Source organism: Microtus oregoni, unplaced genomic scaffold, assembly GCF_018167655.1.
Source record: "Microtus oregoni isolate MIOR12 unplaced genomic scaffold, Mior012 000031F_ref0000149, whole genome shotgun sequence".
Taxonomy (NCBI): Eukaryota; Metazoa; Chordata; class Mammalia; order Rodentia; family Cricetidae; genus Microtus; species Microtus oregoni.
Window position 1 is genome coordinate 28713711 of NW_024543090.1, and position 16073 is coordinate 28729783.

A 16073-nucleotide genomic window follows, 5' to 3' on the forward strand; every position below is an offset into this window, starting at 1 on the left:
CAACCACAGATAACAACAACAGCAAAAGGTAACTGCCATTGTGCATGTGTATGTGTGTGGGGGGGGAGGGGTGTGGTTCAGCTTCTGTACAGAGCAGCTCCAGCCAGGTACCGCCCATCATTTTAAACAGGGAGAGCAGGCATCTGCTTCTCTCTACAGCTATTTTTGCTTCTTAACTGCCAGCACCCTCATCCCTGGGTGACCAGTGTTTAGAGCAATAGCCTCTGAACTACTTCTCCAAACAGCATCCAAAAGGCTGTGACGAGGTTTCTGGATGCTAAAGCCAAGGAATAACTCCCAGTTAGACGTCACTTGTAAAAGAGGATGTGTGGTGTGTGCGCCTTTTGAGCATTTGAAGTGATGTGTATTTAAGCTGCGGGGAGCAAGGGGGCCTGTAAAGAACCACAGAGCTGGAATGAAGATATAGCTCATTTGATAGAAAGGTTGCTTAAAGCACATGAAGTCCTGGGTTCAAATCCCAGCATCATATAAAACAAGGTACGGTGGGAAAGGCGGGCTATTTCCATGTTAGGGTGTGTTCTGATTCCAAAGGATGCTGAGCAGAGCTTTAAGTAACATCTGATTAAAAGCCACACCCATCAAAAGGGGGTGCCTGGCAAGTCTTCCATGCTGTAGGGGGGTAGGTGGAGTGAAGACTTGGCACAGACCCGCTCTCCAGGGAACTTTAGTGGTCCCCAGCCACTGCTAGATGCACACGAGATGGAAGATGATGTCACCCACGGCCGCCAGTCGTTCTGACAGATGTTCAGATATAAGAGTGCCAATATCCAACCAGCCCTACCATGTAGAAGAGGCAAGATGAAACCAACAAAAACAACGACCATGACAGCCACCAGGAGCAGGTCATCAGGGGCTCCCATCTGCACCAAAGACTCAGTTTAAAATAACTGCACGTAATATGCGCAGGCATCTAACAGATCAGATAAGCAACTCTGACAGAACCAGAGATGATTTTTAATTGCTTTTATTTCATTTGTTTAAATCCCATCAATTATATCTAAAAAATACAGGGTGTCACTTCCTCACTCTCAAGTAACAAGTAACAACCAACAAGACAAACAAACAACAAAACAAAAACTTCTAACCTCTGGGAAAAGCCAAAAAAGAAAAAACAAACAAATAAACAAACAAAAAACCCAAACCACCAAAAACAACAAAACAACCAAACAAAAAAACTTGTTTGAGAGTAATAATGTAGGAGTCTTAGCACATCAGGTACCACCATCCTGAGTCCTAGCAACAAAACTGCTGCTAGCTCAGAAGATGCAATTCCACACCAACATGCCCAGAAACACACTAACATAAAGGGCATCCCCTCTATGCCCAGACCCTGGCTCTGCCCTGAGCCTAGCTCTCAACGCCCAAGCAGCACTTGCTCACACCAAGCCCTGTCAAGGTTTTCCTCTCATCATGTTTGGCTTTCACAACCCTACATACAGGCTCCGAGGAGCCTCTCTATCAAAAAAAGAAAAAAGAAAAGAAAAGAAAAAGAAAGAAAGAAATTGCGGCTTGGGGGACCCACATCACATATTTGAGGTGCCCCAGCTAGCAGCATCAGAACCAGGCTGTGAATCACATGACCAGGCAGGCTCTGCTCCTCACACTGAATTGCTGCACAGTCCCAGGGTGCCTGCAGTCAGAGAGGCCGTGGGATTCTTCCCACAGATGTTCATTAAGCTGTTTACTGAACCTCAGCCTTAGGGTTCCAGCTTCAGGGACCCAGAGGCAAAGCTTAGGGAAGTGACATGTTAATGGAACAGAGGCTCGTCCATATCGTCTCTTTTTGCTTTGTCCTTTCCAGACCTAGTGTCCAGCACATAGAGACCATGCAGAGACAAGTGAGGGGTGATCCCAGGCCGTATGCGCAGGATGGAAAGAGGAGGGCAAAACTGTGTTCTCACCACCAGATTCTTCCTGGTGTGGGCCACCATGCTACTGTCTCTGGGGCAAAGAGGGAGCCCATGTGGCCCACATCCCTGGTCCACTCTTAGAAGCCAGTGCTCAGAGGGAAGATGGGACCGGTGTGGCTATTTATAACCTGGGGTGCAGACAGGACAGCTCAGCCCTCAGACAGGCCTGTCCATGGAGAGAGCAAGCAAAGGGCTGGGGAGGGACCAGGAAGGAGGCTGGTGCAGGTGGGGGAGGAACAAACTCAGATAAGGGGAAAGGGACTTGGACAGGAAGCAGGGAGAAAGATGGGGTAGATGGAAGGACCTGAGTCCACCTAAAGACCGGAGAAGGAGCTCCCATGGGTGGAGAAGAGGCCCTCCCTGTTGCTGGGATACCACAGCAAGGAGGACAAGTGCTAGGTACCCAGAAGAACCTGTTGGCTCTATAGTTCAGTAAGGGCTGAGTATGATTTGGGTCATGAGGGGAGGAGTATAAAGGTGGGACCAGGGAAGCTGGAGAAGGAGAGGGGACAGGCCAGCACCAGAGGCCAGCCTGCACTCTGGGAAGGGGATGACAATTCTTCTGGTCCAGGGTGAGACAAAAGAAGGACAGGAAGTCCCCAGGGATCACCTTGCCTGTTAGAAACTAAAAAGAAAACAGGTGAAAGCAGGTGTGTGGGGGGGGGGAGGTCCCATCCACACTGACCCAGACCACAAGCCTTCCTGTCCCCTCCTTCATGCTGAAACCCCAGATCTGAGCCCCTCCAATCAGGTTCAGGGGAATTATGAGGGAGGGGGGACAACTCACCAGTGGGTCCTATAGCTTCAGGGAAGTGACCCTGGGGATATGGAAAAGCTGTGTCTCCTCGGAGCTGGTGGAGCTGTGACATCACAGAGTAAAGTGAGTCCCCAGCACAGACCCTCGGCCCTGGCACAGGCTGACTGGAGGTGGCCCTGCCTCAGGAGTCCTCCAGAGAAGGATAAGTCCCAAGGAGCTACCCTCCAGGTGGTCAAGTTGCAGCAAGAAAGATGCAGCAGGCTGATGTGGGAACTATCAGGCCCCCGTACTCCTTAGAGCTGGGTCAGAAGCTCTCTCTGCTTGGGAGGGGTCTGGACAGGGTGCAGCCCAATGGCTGTAAAGAATTCCTGGACATCTGATGCCCACTGTTGTTCCGACAGTCCCTTACCTGAGGCGTTTCCGGATGGGACGGAAGTATTTGGAGGTCTTGACGGCGAAGATGATGCTGGGGATGAGGAAGAAGGTGCACCACCCCAGGCAGAACCAGAAGGCGTTCTGAAGAGGAGCCATGAGGTCAGCTCACCAGGCTGGGCAGATGGCACCTTCCCACCATCCCTGTGCCCACAGGCTCTGCACTGACTCCACACCCTGGCCTCGTGCCCTCCTACTGTCCCTGTCCACTGGACTCTGTATTCGTGACAGGCTGGGGACACTCACCCAGGGGTCGGCCATCATGTCACATAGAATCACATGGCCATTGTCCAGGGCTGCAGAGAGGGGCTGGCAGGTGGCGATGTGTTGTGTCACCTGTGGTACCAAAGTGAGACAGGTATATGGGAAGACACCTGAACCCACAGATGGGTACTCCATGTTCTGAAGAGGAGGCCAAGATGAACACAGAAGCCCAGGGACTTAGCTGGGGTCCACCTTACACGTGAACACGGAGTGGAAGGTGCAAGCACAGATATAATGGTCATGGGTCCCCAGGAAGGTTAGGACACTGAACTTCCGGCTCAGCTTAGCTCTCGTCCCTTTCATCCGCTCACTAGCCCACACGTGAGTCTTGCTGCATCCCTCAGTATGGTTGTAAGTCATCGTTATTGGAAAGGGAACATGCATGCACACACATGCCTGCCCCCAAATGCATATACACAGACACTCACGGGCAAGCAAACCCCAGCTCAGACCTTTCCCAGAACCTAAGGCGCTGGGATGTGTAAGAGGAGGTGAGCTTTGATGGTTGGCCTTTGACAAGCAGGGTGAGGGACCTATCCATGGAGAGGCATAGGGGCAAGGAGTAGATGGGATGTTCTAGAAAAGCTGTGGTCAACCTAGCCCATACTTGGGTCTCACAAAAGGGCTGGGGGTAGAAGTCGGGTGAGCAGGATCTATTTTTGTGAGCAAGAGTGCAGATGGCAGGTTTGGGAGTTTGCATCCAATTCCAAAGGCCTGCGGTACCCCCAAAGGGCTCCATAGCTGGTCCACTGGGGTAGGTACACCAGGTGGGGTGCCAAGCCCTCACTCACCTCTTCTCTCACCCAGGCCACATACTGAGAGAAGTAGCCCATTTCCCTGGTCAGGAAACACTCAGAGGCCTACAGGAAAGAGAAGCCCATGGTTGGCAGGGATCCTGTCTCCCTACACCCCTCCACGTCTGACATCATCAGAATGAGCCTGGCTCTCCTGGGAGCCATAGTGAAAGCCGAGCTGGAGGGAAAGCCTGTGGTAGATACTCCCTGCCCTCAACTCACATTCCTCACAATGTGGCTGGTCAGGGCAGGCAGCTCTCCTTTCAGACGAGTGACATTACCAAGAACATTTGCGGTATCTACCTGCAGGAGACAACAGTCCAAATCAGCCATCCATCTATCCACTCACCCACCAATCCATCCAGCCATCCTACGATATACCACACAATCGTTTTAAAAGATGAAGGGCAGGCTTTAGGACCCAGAGGCCAACAAAAGAGGTCCTTAAGGACCTGACCCCTTTCCTCCTCCCCCTTCACCTCCCAATGGGACAAGACAGAGCAGAAATCTCAAAGCAGCTGCCCTGTCTTCCTCTAGTGCCCCCTGTTCCAACCTATCCTCCCACTCCCGTTAGCTACCTGCAGATCTGGGGCAGAGGACTCCAGGGCCCTGACACTGAGATTGAGCTTGGCCTGTGGAGGAGGAATCAGGATTGTTAGAGGCAAGGATTGTTAGAGGCTGGCCTCTTCCTCCTTTCACGGCCCTCTCTCCATCCCTCCTGTCCCTCAGGCCCCAGACTCCCTTCAAGCTTACCACAAGGCTCTGCTGGGGGACGACCTTCTCCTGGTAGAGGCTTCGGAGTTCTCTGGCTTCCTCCTGTAGTTGCTGCTTCAGTACAGAGTCATTCTGAGGGCAGACCAAAGGATTAGAAGGGTCCCCACCCCAACAAAGAGCAGCCCTCTGAGGAAGGTGAAAAGGGCTGGGTTCAGAGAGAAAATCCTCAAGCTTCTTCCCTGATCTAGGTCTTCCCTGAGCTGGATGCTACCAAATCTGCCACAGCACCACTTAAGCCGTAGCAACCACAGCTAAAACTGGGCCGTGCTCTCTGCAAGGCCAAGGTGGCTGTGGAGTCTGAGGTGTCTCATGGAGAATTTCAGAAACTTGAGATATCTGTAAATACAGAAAGAGGTTTCCTGTGGGGAATGCATGTGTCTTTTGGGGGAAGGGGTCCTCACAGCACTGTCCTGGCAGAGTTTGAAGCTGGCCCAGCTGTGTGAGGCTAGGCCAGAAACTCCCATCTGCTCAGAGACTAGGACAGTCTGTAGACACAGTGACAGAGGTTCAGAGATGCAAAATGGCTTGCCCAAGGCCACACAGCAATTGACAGCAGGGCCTGAATGGGAGCTGAACTTGCAGACCCTCAGCCCAACAGCAGGGTAAAAAGCCTCAGCACCTGTGGGTGGGGCCCTCAGTCCCCAGCCTCTGTTCCTGTCCCTTCTCCAATCCCAGCATTCCTAGTCTTCCCTCCACACCCCTCCCCACCCCGTCCAGATCTCCTTCTTGACCACTGTCTGGCTACAGGGTCTCCGCTCCCTTCTCACTTGAGCCTGGGCCAGTCCTTCCAGCTCCCGCGCCAGCTGCTCCATGTCAGTCTCCACTACAGGCTTCTGGATCTGAGGGAAGACAGGAGACACCAAGAAGGCTGAACCCAGATGTCCCTGGATAACCCCAGCCTCTGAATCCCCAGACTTGTCAACTGTGCCCTGCTCCAACTATGTTCAATCATTTCCATCCCGCCCCGCATCTCTATCTACTATCTCAGAGAAGGTCTCATACAGCCGAGGCTGAATCCAAGCTTGCCCATCCTCCTCTTCCCTCTCAAGTGCTGGGTTTCAGGCACCTGCTACCACATCAGGCTTGATGTAGCACTGGAGATTGAACCAGTGCTTTGTGCATGCTAGGCAAGCTCTTTACCAATTGAGCCATATTCCCAGCTCCAGCTAAGTCTATTGTGACGTGAGTTGTGGTGAGCTTGAACTGAAGGTGTGAAGTGTTTCAGAGTCCAATGGACTAGAGAAATAAAGATGCTCTCTGGAGTGACTTGAAGAAAAGCCAGTGTCCAGCTGGAGAGAGGGCTCAGCAGTTAAAAGCACTGGTTGCTCCTCCAGAGGACCTGGGTTGGATTTCCAGCACCCACTTGGTGGCTTACAATCATCTAAAACTCTAGTCTCATGGTTTCATCTGCCCTCTTCTGGTCTCCACAGTTACTGCATGCATATGGTACACAGACATACATATAGGCAAAACACCCATACACGTGGGAAACTAAGTATGACACCACCATTCTTAGCAGCAGTGGTTCAGGACCATGAACAGCGACTCATGGTCTTGCTTAAAGGACCTGGAGAAGTGTCCTAGTTCCTTAACAGGAAGAAGTCCCAGGAACAGAGAGACTGTAGAGAGCTGGAAAGAGGCCAAACACACACAGACTGGCCCTCTGTTCAGTGCCACATCCTGCTGGGTCACCAGATGTGCCCCTCACTGACCTGTACCAAGAAGTTTCCATAGTGGATTTTCTCCAGCCTGCTACCTTGCAAAGCTTCCAGGTCTCGGCGAGCAGCGGGACTCAACAGGTCTAGATTCTTCACATCCACTTTGAAGTTCTGAAGCTCCTCCTGGAACTTTTGGGTGTACTGGAGGAGAGGACAGGATGAGGCATATTGCTGAGCCTGGTCGCTTGGCTCAAGGGCCATCACCTGGTTTTCCAGGTGGACACACCCTCACAGACCCCCAAGAGAACTCTACTCAGAGCCCTGGCCTGCTTCCAGGGACCATGTGACAACTGGGCCTTGGCCCAGACTTACCTGTTGGGGAATATTATTTTAAGGTATGTTACTTTTGTTTGTGTGCATTTGTTTAACTCTGTGAAGCCTGTCTAAACACCTGATGGTCTATTAAAGATATGAATGGCCAACGGTGGGGCAGGAGAAAGAAATAGGCAGAGATGGCAGGTAGAAAGGATAAATATGAGGAGAATTCTGGGAGAAGGAAGGATTCAGGGAGCAAGAGAAGGAGAAGAGGGCACCAGGGGTCAGCCGCCCAACCACACAGCAAGTCACGGAAGAAGAAGTAAAGTAAGGTATATAGAGATAGAAAAATAAAAGCTCTGAGACCAAAGATAAATGGGATAATTTAAGCTAAGAAAAGCTGGCAAGAAATTAGTGTAGTTAAGGCTGGGCATTCATAACTAAGAATAAGCCTCCATGAGTGATTTATTTGGGAACTGGATGGCGGGCCCCCACAAAGAGTAAAACAGACAACACTTTCCCTGGCCACCTGATACAAAGTAGCTTTTTGGCTCTTCTTTATCACATCCTGTATTAAGGTTTTCACAGCACCTATACTCTCAAGTCTCTTATCCCTGGGCTTGTTAATTACATCAGCTCAATAGTACCAGGGACTGGGACACTTCTACTGTAAGGTCCCTCGTCTGCAGCGGAGTCTGTCAAGTGGTCGGTGAGATCCAGTTTGTAGATTTGTGAATGAACTGACAAATGAATGGATGAAGAGTGAATGACACACCCACATTTCCAGGAAAGACAGTCAGCATTTGCCTGTTTTGTGGACATGACATTCAATTTCAATATCAGAAACCAGCCATCTCTGGTCGCCTCTTCCCATCTTACTAGGCAACTTTCCTCCAGGGAGGGGGGGCTCCAACTCTCTTGGTAGCAGCATTCCAGACATAACTGACAGGGATGGGACATGAAGCAGCCATCTGGTGCCCTGAATGGCACATTTTATCTTTCTGATCTATGCAGATTGGCTTTTTAGAGTCTCTCCCGAGAAGTTTCTTCAAGATCACCATACAACCTCAAATAACTGCTTGGTCCCTCAGAACCAGAACCTCATTGGTCCACACTTTTCTGTAAGATGGACCCCTCTTCTCTCTGGGGCTGAGATCACCTAAGGCTGAGATGACTTCCAGCTACCAGGGCTGGCGATCCCTGTGCCCAACCTGCAGAGTCTCCAGCTCTCTGTTTCTGATTAAAGATTCTGGAGGAAAAAGGCACTGACATTTACGCAAGTATCCCTAGCCATGGCTTAAGGCATCGAGTCAGGACTGATCTTGTTTGACTGTGCCATCCCATGACTTGGGATGGAGATAAATCCAAGCGGTTTCTCGGGAGCACCAAAATGAGCTAGTTTTGTGTGGGCAGCAACAGTACTAGCTGGGGTATGGAGGGGCATGGGAGGAGTGCTTCCTAAAACATGCTTAGAGAAACGATTCTTCAGGGCCCTCTTCCCCGCCTTTCCTAAGGATGGAGAGAGGAAAAACGGCATGTTCGTTCTAAAATGCACCCCCTTCCCTGGTTCTGAAGCTTTCTCCTGTCAGTACTGACAGGGACCTCCATTTTCCATTACTTCCATTCTGCCTTTCCACCCGCTTCTGCTTCAAGGTCCACTCTAACTCCCTGAACCGCCTCTGGCAAATGAGCCACCTGAGTCCTGGGGAGGATGGGCAACCTGAAACTCTTGTGGGGGTGGGGATAGACTCTGCCATGGCCAACAGCTGGCTCTGAGGTACACAAGCCACGAGAGCTTTCTACAGGTGTCACCCCTCTGGCTCAGGAGCACCGCCGTTCCACTATCTGCTAGAACATGCCACCCAGGACCTGTTCTCATCCAGACACACCGCCCCCACTCTTTCTGTCCCTGTCCTCTCCTCCATAACCTGTGCTGTATTAAGCTTTCCCTGGTGCACATGCTCAGAGATGCTCAGGCAGCCAGCTACTCACTCACCCCACTTACAGCCCTAGAATCTTCCATAGCTAAAGCCCTGGATAGTTCCTGTGTTGGTTGCTAAGACCTCTGGCTTGAGGTACCTTGATAAGAGATGAGTTGAGAGATAATGCCCCAGAAGAACAGAAGGAAAGGCTGCATAGGAGGGGTGAAGTCTTAACACCTTCTAGAACATCTTCTTACCTGTTTGATATCCAGGTGCTTATCCAGGTCATAGGAGTCATTGAGCTGTAGAACCTTCCAGAGTACTGCCCCTGTCTTACATTGTCTGGGGAAGAAAGACATCCATCAACCAAGAGCCACCAGGGGTGGCAGGTGAGGCTGGCATCACCCTAAGGGGGACACCCACTTTTGCACCTCCCTTCTATTTCCCTGCTCCAGCCCCAACCCCAGATCTCCTACTCACTGATAGGCCTGGAGGACGCTGATGTTCTTCCGCAGGCCAAGAAGGTAGGACAGGTTCATGGATGCAGGCAAGTTCCCCGGGGTGTCTACAAACTGCGGTTGGGCAGGAAGAGGTGGGGCATAGAGAGATGAAGGGGCCCTGACGCTTGGTGCCACCCGTTACTCGCTCTAATTCAAATGACTCTATGCCCTGATTCCTCATGGGGACTTTGCCCATAAATCTCTGGCAGTGGTATAAGCAGGGCCTTCAGCACAGTGCCCTTCCCAGACTTAAGAGTTAGGAAAGAACATGGGTCCCCTCACCTGGAGCCCTTGTTGGGACCTGGGGCATATGCAGGGGCTTGGGGTTCATGGGTGTCTCATGGGTGTCTCTCTATCCACCCCCCCCCACACCCCGCGCATCTCATCCTCCTTCCTCCTGTCCTGCTTGCACCTCTGGCTCCCACTTCCTTCTGATTCACTTTCTTGGCTCAAACTCCCTTCAGCTCCCTCTGAGATGGAACAGGCCCAGACCCACCTCGTACAGCTCTCCGCTTTTCCAGCTCCGGCACACCAGCGTCTGCACGTTGCCACCCACCAGGAAAGTGGCAAAGACGAGGACGATGAGGGGGGCTGCAAAGAGGAAGCTGAAGGCCACACCTCTGGAGGCGAGAGACATGGCTGAAGGAACGTGGAAGCTGACAGCCCTGGACCAGGCCTACCCCCACCCACATCCTGGAACCTGCACAGGCATAGGCTGACAACAAGGCATGCCTCCTGGGCAAAGAAGGATAATCCAGCACGCCTGGCAGCTTCTTGGCACCCCCACCCCACCCCCATCCAATTGCTCAGGCCTGCTGCCCTGAAACCCTAGAGGAAGGATGCCTGCCTGTTGGAAGAGCCGTTTCTGGACTTAAAGTCCAGGGAAGTGACCCATCCCTGTGCTCACCTTTCTAGGTAGCCATTGGCATAGCAGACATGACTCATCTACTTAGATAACACTTCAAAGGGACTGAGAGGTAAGGGCCCTGTCACCAGGGCCACTGACTTACAGAGCTTCTTTGTGAGTGGCCACAGCCCCAGGCCAGGCCATGAGGCTTAGAGAGTAAAGTGTGGGGTGGATTTCAGATCCTCGCTAATCCCTTTGATTGGGCACCTTGTTTAATGAACAACCTGGCCAACCGTATGTGGCCGCCTTGGTCTTAAAGGCCATCTAGTTTAAGGATGGCAAGCAGATTCTGACTTTGTTGCCGCCTCCTGATGACGGCTTTGGGACTGCCTAGAAGCCGAGCTAAGGATTCCGGAACTGTGTCTGGGCTTGGTGCGTATGCTATAGTTACTACTGGTGCTGTCCCTGCATCAGCCCAACCCCCTTAGACAGAGGAGGACTGGGGCCCAGAGAGGTCATTGCTTCACCCAGAGTCACCCAAGGAATGGGTCCCGGTCAGCACCAAGTCTCAACCTCCTGACTTGCCAGACTCTACTCCTGTTGCCATACCGGGAAGAATCTGGCAACCCAGCAGTGAAGGTCCCTTCTCCCCCCCAATCACCCCCGGCCCCTGCTTACGCCATGAGGAAGCGGGCTCCAGCCTCGCCTCTGGCTTCGGAGTGGCTGGGGTCCTCCCTGGCAAACAACCCCCAGATGCCTAGGCTGAGGCCGAGCAGGTTACAGATCACCACAAGCAGTATGGCAGAGCACAACACACATCCCAAAATCCACCTGCCGCAGAGAGAGTAGGGGGCTCACTGAGAAGGAAGGCAGCTGGCACCAGAGGGCTGGCCCGGGACCTAGGTTTCTAGGCCCCCAGACTGAATCTTTAGAAGCAGAGGTGCAAACATTTCCTGAGGTCTCATAGCTTTTACAGGGTCCCCAGGCTCAGGTTTGGGGATACACAGTCAGGTGGAACATGGAAGCCATAGGAGTTAGGGTTCTTGACTTTAAACGGAGGCAGAAGTATTGTCAGGCTGGAAGTGGACGGGGATAGAATGGAGGCCCAGGGTGCCGCTCACCTGTATTTCTCGTATTGTTGCACCTCCTGTAAGTAGGGGCGGCTGCGCTGTTCCAGCCCCTCCAGCGCCTGGCTCCAGCGGGAAGCTGCCTCTGAACCTGGGAACCCTTGGGCCAGCATCCTCACACCTTCAGGCTGCTCAGCCAGCGCCTTTTTCAGATCTGCCCAAAGCTACAGTGTCTCAGGGGATACAGAGGGTACCCAGGGACCAGGGACAAATTCCCAGAACCCATAGAGAGCCCACCAGACAGGGAAGACATCCATCCCCACCACTGCCCAGCTCCTCTCTCAGCAAGCCTCCCTGGAAGGGGTACATTGGGGGTGGCATGCCAGGAAGCTAGTCAGACCCCTGAGCAGGGCCTCACCTTGGACCACACTGACCGTCTGCACTGCAACCAGGAGCGGGAGGCTATTGAAGGTGGTATTCTCCTGTGGAACCAAGCAAGGCTGTGTTTGTCGCTTTTTGCCTGGAATTCTACCTTGGGGTCTCAAGGTCAGGGGCCCAGAGGGAGGGTGCTGCTGTTTAATGGTGCCAGAAAAGGAAGTGATCCTCTTGTCCTTGCAAACATGGCTTCTCCTGCTTAGCTCAACTCTTCCACACAAGGCACCAGCTACGCACAGCCACTTCCTAGACAGCGCTGCCTTTTATCTCTCACCTGTCCCCACCTATCCTATCCTAACAACCAGCTCTACTCCCTCAGTCCAACTCCAGCCTCCCATCCACTTTAGCCCGGGCTTCCTTCTTCCCAGCCTCCCAGCATAGCTGACTCACTGGTTCCCCAACTCCAGGCCCTGGGTCACAGGCTCTGACTCACATGGCGGCACCACTCCCCACCCCCGCCTCAGAGAGCAGGCCTGCCTGTCGGGGTACAGCCAAAGCACCTGCTCTGCTCCCTTTTGGCCTGAAGACCCCATCCCTGAGGGGAGCCCAACTCCTCTTTCTGAGCTGCAGACCTGCCTCTCCCATCTGACTGCAGTGGGGACTGGCACAATGAGCGTCTAGCTCAGGCTGCCACTGGGTGAGGGTGGACTCAAGTCCTGGATTTAACCGAGGTCTTTTTCTTTTTTCCTTTCTTTCTTTCTTTCTTTCTTCCTTCCTTCCTTCCTTCCTTCCCTCCTTCCTTTCTCTTTCTTTCTTTCTTTCTTTTTTTGAGGCAGGGTTTCTCTGTGTAGTGCTGGATGTCCTGGAACTCAACTCTGTAGACTAGGCTAGCCTCGAACTCAGATCCCCTGCTCTACCTCCTGAGTGCTGGAATTAACGGTGTGCGCCACTACCGCCTGGCTCACCCAGGTTCTTATTCCAGAGAATGAAACTGAAGCTCTTCCCTTGTTAGTTCTCAGGCAGGAGGAAACCAGGTAACCAAGATAGGGCTTACCTCCTGGACCATGCTGGAGAAGTTGGCCTCTGGGACATTCTTCAGCCGATGCAGGACATCATCCACAGGGGGCACCTGAAATAGAGGGTTCCATGACATGAGAAGGATCCCTACGAGAGGAAGGAGGTGCCTCGGAACCCTTAGTGTCCTCATATGTAAAATGGGGACCACAGAGACCCCCTATCACCCAGGGAGGCAGTGAGAACCCAAGAAGCTAATACACATGAGGCTTGGGGCTGTGTGTGTGGCCCATGAACGAAGAGCTTTGGCTCACTCTAAGAACAAAGAGTCCTTAACTCTGGGTGCTCTGGAAAGGAAGGCACAACCCAGGGAAAGTGTTCTCTGGAAAGCCTCATGAAAGCCACCTGACTACCAAGATGCTGAAGGATTTCAAAAGTGCAGGCTAGACCAGCCCTCCCAAGTCCCAGTGGGCTTGTTCAGTGCCTGCACCTGGCTGAAGTCAGCACCCAGCTGCAGGGCACTGGCCTGGCTTAGGGCCCCCTTGCAGGTCCCGCGGCACCAGCTCTCCTGAAGCAAGGTGAGCAGGCGCTCCCGGTGTGCCCGCACAGGTGGTTCCAGGTGCTGCTGCGCCTCCTGCAGCTCCACGGAGGTGGTGTTCAGGGCTCGAAGGTGGTTTGTGGAAACCTGCAGGGCTGAGAGAGTCACACGTGGCCTGAGGGTCTCCTCTCTCCCTGGTGTCCTCAGCACCTTAGCAAAGAGAGACACCACATTCTTTCCCCCTGGCTAATGGGGTATAAACTATCTATAGCCACAATGGACACTGCCGCTGGGCACGTGTGGCCAGGGAGTAGGCAGAGATGCCCATACAGGATCCCAACATAATGGGAAGAAGGACTTGGGTGGAGCTGGGGCGGTACATGCAAGGGGTGGGGGATGGGAGAATCGACTCCTGGAAGACACCTGCTGGACCCACCCACATACAGGGCTCTGGTCCAACTCACCCTGGCCCAGGCTGTGCACTGAGGCTAGCACCGGGTACACTGTGCTCTTGAGCTGGTTGTGAATTATGTTCCCAAGATTCTCACCGACACCTGGACAACACAGGACATTTGGCAGCGATGTTCTCCCCATCCCCCCCCCCCCAGGAGCTGAGGACATTCCCATTGCCTCCCATGAGCCCTGGGCTCTGCAAGGTGGTGTTAGCTTCCTTGTCCTGCAGAAGTATGACTGTGTGAAGATCCCTCTGTGTGAAGTGGTACCCTGGTGCAGTCCAGGTTAAGGGAGCTGGGATGTTTCCCCAAGGCAGGCCAGGGCAGAGGGACCTGGAGCCGGCCACCTATAACCCTCACCATCCAGCTCCTTTGAGACTTGCTCCTGGGGCACAGAGAACCGCTCAGCCACAGCCTGAAGCTCCTAGACAAACAGTGGGTTAAGTCATCCTCCCTCCTTCAGTAACCCCATCCGTCAGTTAGGCATTTCAGGGACTTTCCAGCAGGTGGCAGCCAAGTGCACACAGGAAGGGACGCCCTCTCTGCTTGGCAGGTTTACAGGCTGCAGAGATACGGTTCTATGGGTCTGCCTTCAAGCAGGGTACTCACACACAGATGAGAGAATTGTATAGTACTCACTCCAGGCACATCAGACACCAGGCCTCTTAGGCTGAGCAGGGTCTCAGGGACAGCTTCCACACTGGGGCCTGTCTGACTATGTGTGTACTGGTTCGTAGCAAAAGCACAGACCATACCAATCCTGCAGGGACGGAGGCCAGGAGAAAAGGGTTTGCCGTGTGCCCAGGAGCACAGGGCCGCCATCCTGACCTCCCCCCTGACCTATGCAGTCTCTCACAGAAGCACGAGGGTGGTCAGCAGCAGAAAGGACATGAGAGTGCCGCGTTCACAGGCCATGGCCTTGTGCTCCGTCTTCACTCGGCCCCCACAGCGCCGGCGGCAACGGCAACAGCAGAAGCAGAGCCCAGTAGCGGGCACCAATAGGAGGTAGAGGCCAGCAATCACAGCACACACCACGTAGCCTGCCTCATACCGAACCACCTGGGCAAGGCAGCAAGGCATGAGGGGGCAGCCCTGCCTTCCCCCTCCTCCAGTGGAAGTTAGAGGTGGAGAGAATGCCCATGTGCCTCTACTTGTATCCTGGCGAACCCAGGCAGGATGTGTGAGGTGAGTGGTACCCATGACAGATGGGAGATCCAGGTCTAGGGGCACTGGAGATCACTGCAAACAGCAGCACGAGCAAAAGGAAGACACGGGGCTTGAACCCAGGAGGGAAAAGGATGCCTAAGACTCTGGCAAATGCTCAGCAGGGTGCAGGGTGGGCTGAACAGAGCAGGTGGGGGCCCTTCTGCTTGCTCTTAACTCCCTCCCCCAGCACCTGCGGCTCAGTCCTCACCTCATCCGTCTTTGCAGAAGATGGATCATTCAGCAGGGCCTTTATCAACTCTAGGGAAAGCAAGCAAGCCAAGGGTTTGGGGACAGCCACTGCCTAGCCCTTGTGCCTAGCCTCTCCCCATTGCCAGGCTCAGGGAGGTTCATAGAGAAGGCAGGGCCATGTGGCTGTGACAGCTTGCCAGGCCTCATCATGCTGCAGGAGAGGCAGCTGGTAGAAGGCCGGCAAGCAGACCATCTGGGTCCTTCTGGTAAGCACTGCAGCTGGCCTGGTAGTCCTTCCCTTCCCTCTTCCGGCCTCTTTTGGCCCTCCTGACCCCTGACACTGTGACACTGAGACAATGAGCCGGATTTAACTTTCTTGCACAGAGTCCCAGCCCAAGGTCAAACAAGAAGGCTCGGAAGCTGCTCGTGGAATTCCAGAACGTACGGAAGAATAAGGCTGTGTAGTGTCAGAAACCTCACTCACCCTGTCAAGCGCTTGTTGACAGGATGTGCACAGTCTAGCTGGGGGCCCAGTGCCTGCGGAGGTCCGCTGGGGGAGGGGGCACTCACCCGACGGGAAGGGGTTGAGCTGAACTACGGAGAGGAATCGCCTCACGGTGCCATAGAGGGAGTCCAGGGGCCCCGGCGCGCGGACACGAGGGACCAACCATCGCGTCCTGGCTGCGGGAGTGAATACCAGATGCTCCGCGGGAGCGAAGGACCCACAGTCGGCGGCCACAGCTCCGGCTAGGCTCAGGGCCAGCCCCAGGCCCAGACCCAGCAGGGGTACCACGAGGCCGGGCGAGCACGTCATGAGTTCGGGCGGGTGGGCAGCACAGGCTCGGGCGGCGGACAGGGCGGGCCAGCACCGGGCAGGCCGTGCATCCTTCTGCAGCCTTCTTCCCTCGGTTCCCGTCTCTCTACAAACCGGCCCGACAGGTTTGGGCTCTGGAGCTACCAGGTCGCCAGCCGGGAGCGTAGGAAGGGCAGGGGCGGAGGCCGGATAGGGGGCTGGGCCGGGCCCAGCCGCCCTTGGCG

General features: G+C 53.9%; 1 protein-coding gene across 2 annotated transcripts; it reads right to left on the minus strand.

The window, feature by feature from the left end:
- Positions 1 to 2180: 2180 nt before the first annotated feature.
- LOC121465684 (prominin-2) lies at positions 2181 to 15873 on the minus strand. 2 transcript variants are annotated; one of them, XM_041679018.1, is made up of 24 exons: positions 15606 to 15873; positions 15055 to 15104; positions 14497 to 14699; positions 14280 to 14400; positions 14001 to 14064; positions 13653 to 13742; positions 13141 to 13343; positions 12691 to 12765; positions 11680 to 11743; positions 11316 to 11475; positions 10873 to 11025; positions 9844 to 9967; positions 9328 to 9419; positions 9105 to 9189; positions 6665 to 6811; positions 5720 to 5791; positions 4932 to 5024; positions 4757 to 4810; positions 4401 to 4481; positions 4176 to 4244; positions 3367 to 3456; positions 3098 to 3204; positions 2719 to 2791; positions 2181 to 2556 (listed from the first exon to the last, which is right to left on the minus strand). In XM_041679018.1, exons 1-23 carry the CDS (start codon positions 15847 to 15849, stop codon positions 2728 to 2730), a joined length of 2505 nt encoding a protein of 834 aa, XP_041534952.1. In that variant the 5' UTR covers positions 15850 to 15873; the 3' UTR covers positions 2181 to 2556; positions 2719 to 2727. The 2 variants fall into 2 exon arrangements, with proteins under 2 accessions (XP_041534952.1, XP_041534953.1); XM_041679019.1 differs by lacking the exons at positions 14001 to 14064; positions 14280 to 14400; positions 14497 to 14699; positions 15055 to 15104; positions 15606 to 15873 and having other exon boundaries at positions 13141 to 13335; positions 13653 to 13670.
- Between the last annotated feature and the right edge of the window lie 200 nt (positions 15874 to 16073).